The following is an 8,712-nucleotide window of genomic DNA, read 5'->3' on the forward strand; positions in this document are numbered from 1 at the left end:
GGCCATAGAACAATGAACAATGCTGGGATATATCGGGCTTAAGCCTGCAGTTGAAACCACTAGCCCACAAAGGCAGCAACAATGCCAACCACATCAAAGGGTGGCCATAGCTAAATTTGGGTTTCGTTTCGTTAGCCGACAAAAGGTGCAAATGTGTGTGCAAATGTGTCTGTTAAAAACCAAAAGCCACTGCCTATGATATATGAGGGTGCGTGCGAGGATAGGAGTTGAGGTGTAGCTGGGTGAGCATCATAAATAAAATGAGCACTCCGACAGAGTAATGGTAAAAACCGCAGGACTCTCCAACTTGGACTTGGCTGCAGTCGGTTAACAATGTGTGAAAGTCCTCACATACATAATTGCTCGGGCAGGATGGTTACTAACTAACAATGTCCTCTGCCTTTGGTCATTGGGGAAAAAAGTCTCTCTCGGTTATTAGGATGTCTGTAATAAAACACGAGATACAACCGCTATGGGAACTAAACATGCAAGACATAAACTATCAGACTAAACCATACCCTTTGAAAGTTACAAATAATAAGGTACATTCAAAGATATACATAGATGTGTAATGGGGAAATATTTCAGTCTTTCACGGGTCAAAAAATATTTGAAAAACCAGCCAAAACGATTCTCTTGAATTAAGGCAACTAACCCTTTTAATATATATATGTACATATGAACTTACATACTTCATACTTCATAATGTACGCATGCATGTGTGTTATCCAATATAAACGTAACCAAAGATTAATTCCCGCTGCGCTTCAAATTAAAAAAAAAAAAAAACGTTGCCCCCCTATGCGATTCTTATAAATTTAAATAACAGCTTCGTACTTGCCTGCTTTGACATGGCTTTTGTGTTGTGTCTAATGGCCTTTATTGTATGGAAGCGTGCATGTAGACCTGCCCAAATTTACTTCCCACTGCCCTGAAAATAAATTAAAGTCTGTTTAAAACAGTAGGCCTATGTTATAAGTACTCATCAGATTTTGATATAATCATAATAGAACTACTTGTATACAAAAACTCGGAGACGTCTCCATATATGCATTATGCAATTCATAAACTAACCAAAACACCCTCTGCAAGGATTTTAGCATTATAACTGCAGGTGCAAACACTTTAAGCTTGTAAAATGTAACAATATAACCATACTCCTCTGGCCAACAAGCTGTTTGACATTTAAGAGTACAAGTATATCGGTAAAACTTAGTTGCGAATTGTGTTTTGTTTTTATCAAGAGCCCAGCAGAGTAGCACATCCTAACCAAAGGTGTCCCAAAGATTAAGTGCGGTTAACATTTGGCAAACAGTGAGAAAGGGCAAGCGAGACAGTAGGTGAGACAGGGGTCTGAAGGGTCGCATTGGCTTTTGTTTATGTTGCACTTTACATTCGGCAGGCCGCACACTCCATAAACATGGCCCACACCAAGTGCACTTGTCATGCAGCCCAACATGTTGACTGGGTGTTGTATGTTTTGGGGTATATGGATGGAGTTGGAGGTCCGCATGCAAATTTGTTAGCCATATTTGCAAACTCTTACTCCTAAGGGTGTGCGTGTGTGCTTGCGTGTATTTGTTGTTGTTGTTGTTTATGTATTGTTGATTATCCAAAAATTATACGCCTCACTTGCCGCCTCGTCGTGTATTCCGGCCACTAGAAAGCAGCTAAACATTTGCCAAGCTGTTCACTGCCCGGCAATTGCAGCCTCCCTCCTTTCCTCGACTATCCTGCCCAGGCCCCACAATGTCTTTTGTGCGTAATAGAATTTGCCACGCTGTTAAACTTGCTCTGTGGACTGTACTCCAAATTTGTGGCATTATCCGCACGCGTGCAACAACTTGCAACTTTTTAGTATGTGCCAATGAAGTCCACCTCCCCCCCACCTAAGCTAAGCTGTCTACGGTGGTGAGTAGGTAGTTGGTAATGACGAAGTTTTATACAAACTTTTAATTAATTAAGTGCACACTTTTCAGTTTTAAGTTTCTTGGCTGTGGTCCATAAATCAAATCAATCGATTGCGCACTTAGAAGTTAAAACTACTTTTCAATCAAATCATTGTAAAATGTTCAAATCAGGGAATTTAACAACCATTAAGAACAGCAGAAAATAACAATAGAGTGCCGAGTAATGAAATTGATTACGTGGTAAGTTGGATATAATATTATAGAAGTTGTTAAGTTTTATCAATACAGCTTAAAGATAGCGAATGTAATTGTGATAATTGAAAAATTAATTCTTAATTGTATTGATAAAAGACAAATCATTTTCACAATTGTGAAAAGGGACTAGGATAAACTGGAAACTTATCTTGATATACCTCTTGCGACACCAATAACATTTAATGCTCTTTGCTGTGGCTTATGCGATAATTTTTCCGCTTTAACAGCTCTGCGCTGCTTTGGTGCATGTTTCCAAGTTAAACTGCTGCTTTATAGCCCTTCGCCACATCATCATGCGCAGCAGCAGCATTACCAGCCAGTGTCCAGACACAAGTTGCACCGAATACGACTTTGCCACAGACCGGGAGTTGGTAACGGAGCAAGGGTGACTCTCATAAACTGCATAAATTTTTAATAAACGCATCACACAAAATGCGACCAAGGGACGAAGTTTACAACAACAACGACACTGACAGCTGCGCAGGGAGCTGCAGTTGCACATTCCTATGGTCTGGCACTGCCTGAGTCAGCATCCAAAAATGGCCACTTGAAGCTGCCTCTCGTCAGCTGGAATCTAAAAGTGCAGCAATGATTGCAGCACATGTTCTATTTGCCTGTCAAATGGCAGCCAATGTGCTAAGTGTAGTGGACAGTCCTGCAAATAAGCTTAGACTGTACCCGCACCCGCACACGCACACGCACAGGCACACACAGCCGCACCCTCTTCGTCTGTTCAGCTAAGGGCTGTTGCAATTTGCAACCGAATTGCGGTTGCAGATAACAGCAACAATTACTGCAACAGCAGCAGCTAACGTTGCCTGCACTTTGCCATTTGATAGCACAATAAAGGCAAAACACCATTCAACAGATACCAATGCGATAGCAGATAAAACACAAAACAACGCGTGGACAGGTGTAAAACTAAAGCTGTTAAAACCCTTCAACAAACTGTCAAACCAGTTACAACACACCACACAGCAGCAATGTGATGCAGACTGGAGGGTAAAAAAGCTGCCCAATTCCCTACATCTGGACAACAAAACTGAATACCTTGTTAGAATAGCAGAACCGAAAATCGTAAATGCGATTTTAAGTTCTTAATTCCCAGAATTTTATGTTTATAAAAATATTTACCTAAACACGCTCAATTTTTCCACTCTACTCCTGTTTGCAATGAAACAAAAATAACGTAAATATTTCTATTGAAAGTGATTTTGCATTTCAGTCTAAAATAGTTGAAATATTCTCTTGAAAATACACAATTAAAATTATCCTACACTTAATCCGAAACTAACTTGTTATCATAACTGAATTTATTTGCAATGCAAATATAAAATATTTTCTCATTAATATCTAATTAAATAAAAGAAAATAGCAGGTATGTCAAGAATTTCTACATGTTAATTTAATGCACACCGTGTGAGCGTGCCGTTAATTGATTGCATAACAAAATCTCGCAGCCACACGCACCCGAAACCGTCAGCTATCATCAATTGCAGGCGATTTATAGCCCAGAGTGCGAGAAGGTGTCGGCAGCAGCGAAATTTAAAACCGAATATCGAGGCAATTCGTTGGTTGTCTCTTCAATCAGGTTACAAGCAGAACTACATGCATGGCAATTAATTCAGTTTCGATTTAAGTGTTCAATTTAACAAGCAAGACTAGGAAATACCCTTTATCAAGCAAATTAAGTGCATCTGTGAAAGTTAAAAGAACCCTTTATACAAATATTTAAAGAGCAAACAGAATACGCATTAGATATTTACACACATATGACCAATGAGTTGCTCCACAAAAGAAGTACACACTCAATATGTGGCTGTGCACACAGCCTTATGACATATACTGAACACTTTAACATAACACAAATTTCCGTCTAAATCTATTGTTTTCCTGGTTCTTGATAATATTATTGTTTAATTTATCACTTTCAACGTGCCAAATGGCAGTGTTGAATTTTCTATTGCATAACTTTAGGCGACAACTGGCAATCTAAATGTTTAAACCTTCTGTTGTGACTTGTGGCTTGGAATGTTTTCCCAACACTTGAAATTGCCTAGCAATTTACGCTTTATGCATTAACCTGCCAATCGCAAATGCCATTTTAATATGGCTTAGCCGAACAAGAGAAATTAGTTTACATGATATCGACAGCATTGGCCCGAGCTAACAACAATATTTACGCAATGTGAAATAAGCCGCAAATTAATTTGCAAATCAAAACATGCTCCTTAGCCAATATGTTTGGTTTGTCGCTAATGTGCAAGGCAAATTGAACTAAGTATCGATAGTAAAGGCCACTTCAGCTGCAACAAAACTAAGCAGCTTATATGGATATCCGTAAATGTCCATGTATGTGAATATATGAATATATGTTTTATATACTTAGTTTATATTGTTAAGAATGCCACAAGCCATGCTGTTTGTCTTAACGCCTGCGATGCATATAATCGAGGAATATTTAAAGAAACTGTTTTCAACTTACATTTTTGCATAAATAGATGTTTTATTCTCTTATGCAAAACAAGCTTGGCTTGTATAAAAACAACGTGCGCAGCAGTTACAATATTTTTCATTTACCTTCTTGTCTTGTGTTAAATAATGCATTATTCGATGGTAATTTAAATGTTAATTTCATTTAGGAAATCAAATTTCTTAAAAGCCATCAAATCATTTTTCTTCGATTGAGCAAAACAAATTGCGTGCTTGTGCTAAGTTAATTGTGCGCAATTTTTGTGCATTTTGCTGGCGGCAAATGATTTATTTATTTTCCCCTGAATTTCAGCAAAAGTTGAAGGCGAGAAATCAAAGCAACGGCAAAGTTGCACTTGAAAGTTTTCAAACTCTGAGCGATTGAATTGTGGAATCTGTTGAAGCAGTTCTAGAAGGAATGCTCAATACCACATTAGTCCGACGCCGAAGTTTGTTGTGAAATCAATAATTTGTTAACGAGTTCTGTGCCAAGCCATTTTTAGATCAGTTTGTACCTTGGTCTACAAATTTGACAGATTTCTAAAGATTTTTACTAGAAAAGTAATTTCATAAGACAAACTAATTAAAAAAAAAATAAAATAAATAAAAACAAACTTAAATTAAAGTAGAAATACTTTAAAATACACTCTATTTAAATATGCTCATCATTTTTAGTTTACAATAATATTTAATTATTTTGCTCTTATTTTCTTTTCCTATAACCCAAATACTTTTCATTTTTAAAAATCAGAATAACCTTCATATATTCTAAACAATAATGTTGCTTTTCGAGCATAATTATAAAATTGGTCTAATAATGAATGAATCATAATAATATTTATGCCACCTGCTCAGGCACAGAAGCCGATGAGCCCTTAGCTTAATGCTAAGACTTCCAAAGAAAACTCTTATTATAATACAAGTCATATATATAATGGCTTATGTTTAGACCACAATCAATGGTATTAATAAATATGCAATGTATAGTATTTAAAATAACAAGCACAACGTGAAGCTTGCACAAATGTTGATTCATTGGAAAGTGTCTAACGAACAATTTACATTTATTTTCCAGGCTAAATAACAAACCGAAAGCTGACCATGTTTGCAAAGATTGCAAATGACACAACAACATTAAGGATAATAACCGCAACAAACTATATATATACATATGTATTTATGTAGAGAATATTAACATTTCAGGAGAAACATGTGGCTATTGATTGTGGGCCTTCATTTGGTCGGTGGCAGCCCAACAGAGTCACAGCCAGAGTGGCTGTTAATGGGAAACACAAGCACAGCTCCATACAATTATCCCAATGATACCATCTATAGCACACACTCCAGCGAGTACTTGCCGACCACGGGCAGCTCTATTCATAGCACGGATCTGCCCACCTATCAGCACTGCATTGCAACACGCAATTCGTTTGCGGATTTGTTCACGGTGGTGCTGTATGGTCTGGTTTGTATTGTGGGCCTGTTCGGCAACACGCTAGTGATTTATGTTGTATTGCGCTTCTCCAAAATGCAGACGGTGACCAATATCTATATACTCAATCTTGCCATAGCCGATGAATGCTTTTTAATTGGCATCCCGTTTTTGCTCTACACGATGCGCATTTGCAGCTGGCGTTTTGGGGAGCTTATGTGCAAGGCGTACATGGTGAGCACCTCGATAACATCGTTTACATCCTCCATCTTTCTGCTGATCATGTCCGCGGATCGTTATATGGCTGTATGCCATCCGATATCATCCCCGCGCTATCGCACCCTACACAATGCCAAGGTGGTATCGGCGCTGGCATGGAGCACCTCGGCGGTGCTGATGCTGCCGGTGATGCTTTATGCCAGCACAGTGGAGCAGGAGGACGGCATCAACTACTCGTGCAACATAATGTGGCCAGACGCATACAAGAAGCACTCGGGCACCACCTTCATTTTGTATACGTTCTTTCTGGGCTTTGCGACACCCCTGTGCTTCATACTCAGCTTCTATTACTTGGTCATCCGAAAGCTGCGTTCGGTGGGACCCAAGCACACGACCAAGTCCAAAGAGAAGCGTCGCGCCCATCGTAAGGTAACGCGTCTGGTGCTGACCGTCATCACAGTCTACATCTCTTGCTGGCTACCGCATTGGATGTCCCAATTGGCGCTGATTAACTCAAATCCGGCGCAGCGTGATTTGTCGCGGCTTGAGATACTCATATTTTTGTTGCTGGGCGCTCTGGTCTATTCAAACTCAGCGGTAAATCCCATACTCTATGCTTTTCTTAGCGAGAACTTTCGCAAGAGCTTCTTCAAGGCCTTCACCTGCATGACCAAGCAGGACATCAATGCCCAGCTGCAGCTCGAGCCCAGCGTGTTCACCAAGCAGGGTAGTCGGCGCCGTGGCGGCTCCAGGCGTCTATTGACAACTAATCCGCAACAGCAGCAGGAACAACAGCCACCACTTCTGGCACTTCACGTGGGCAATAACAACTCATCGACAACCACTTCATCGACGACAACAGCTGAAAAAACTGGTTCCACAAATGCTCCAAAGTCGTGTAGTTCCAATGGTAAATTGACAGTACCCGGCTCCTCCACGGCGCCCGAAGCAGAGAATCTAATAATTTGCCTAAGCGAACAGCACGAGGCGTTTTGCACAACAACGCGGCGTGGATCTAGCCTGGTGCAACAAACGGATCTTTAAAACTTACCAATGAGTTTTAATGCATACTTAAATAAGCGAAAAGCTCTGATTAAACGTATAAAGGTATGTGTGTACTATATTTAACTAATGAGCTTAGGCATTTAAATATTTACTAATTTTTTCTACTAAATGTGTGTGGTACAAACTTTCACTTTCTCACAAACAGTATTATAAGAGAACCCCACAAGTAGTCAACCATAAACCCAAGCTGCTGCCCTTAGCTTTTCTTAGTTTTTTAACCAAATATTAAATACTTCAAAACATATTTAATACGACGAATTTTCAGAAATAATTTAAGATTAAATGTAAGTTTTAAATTGAAATCCAAGGGGTTATTCTTTGAATGGTGCATTAGGCAAAAGCATATAAATGTAATAGAATTAAGTTTAAATAAATTATTTAAATGTGCTTTTAAGTGTATAAACAAATATAAATTTACAAAATATATATTAATTTAACATGTGGTGCCCCGGGCTGTCCTACCACAGCAACTCGAGAGGTAGAGGATTCCACGTATTCTGCCGGACAAATAAAATGCATTAACAACGTAATCCAATCAGCGCAGTAATGAAATGTTGAGTGCCTGTCACACTGCCAGGAGAGATTGGGAACTGAACGTCGAGAGGAGGACAGTAGCGGGCATGAGATACACTCGGGCCGGTTCAGCAACAGAAACGCAACCAAAATGCAGTACAAAGCAAAAATGCACTATATTGCTGTTGGTTACTCTGGCATACCCCGTCTCACCCCACCCTGTTTGGTCCTAATACGCTGCGTGCAAGGGTCACGTTTTATATTTCACGGCATTTACAGTTTTGTCGCACATTCGCATTGCAGTGGCGCCCATCTGATGTTAGCAGATTTTCACCAACACACGTTTCAGATTGCTCCACAATTGTCTGGCTTAATGGGGCGCTGCTCATTGACTGGTTGTATACAGTAAAAATTCGGCTTAGAGACACGCGTATTATGCACACACCGCTTTGGACAGGATATTTTAGCCGAAACCATGTTATTGTATTATATTATAAATCAGAGGGACACTCCTCTTGAGTGGACAAAAATAGCCTGAAGATGACAGTCCGCCCAAGCGAGTTTCCACTGTAGTTGGAAAGCTCAATAAACGACATACATTCCCTTGTCTAGCCATTTAGTTTGGCCTGGTTCGCCCACACGGATATCTTATGGTCTGCGGCATACAATCACTTTGCCTTCAACGTGGCGCAACATTTGGCAAAATCAATTTATCTGTCGTCCCACCGCAAAAGGAACTAGTCTTGCGGTCAATCAGCACAGTGTCAAACATTCCACAATGTCAATCACAGGTGTAATTTAATTTAACTGTAACTTACCACAAGTGGATGCAGTACATAAATCAAA

General features: G+C 39.6%; 1 protein-coding gene across 4 annotated transcripts in view; it reads left to right on the top strand.

The window, feature by feature from the left end:
- The window catches only part of AstC-R1 (Allatostatin C receptor 1), a 171,336-nt gene extending 163,559 nt beyond the window's left edge, over positions 1-7,777 (top strand). For 3 of the 4 annotated variants that reach the window (XM_002048337.4, XM_070207975.1, XM_070207974.1), the window contains one exon: positions 5,713-7,777. In XM_002048337.4, the coding sequence (XP_002048373.1) occupies positions 5,848-7,332 (1,485 nt within the window). In that variant the 5' untranslated portion in view covers positions 5,713-5,847 and the 3' untranslated portion in view covers positions 7,333-7,777. The remainder of the gene's footprint in view (positions 1-5,712) is intronic. The other variant, XR_004303507.2, reaches the window with a different exon arrangement.
- The last annotated feature ends 935 nt before the right edge of the window (positions 7,778-8,712 follow it).

This window comes from Drosophila virilis, chromosome 3, assembly GCF_030788295.1.
Source record: "Drosophila virilis strain 15010-1051.87 chromosome 3, Dvir_AGI_RSII-ME, whole genome shotgun sequence".
Lineage (NCBI taxonomy): Eukaryota > Metazoa > Arthropoda > Insecta > Diptera > Drosophilidae > Drosophila > Drosophila virilis.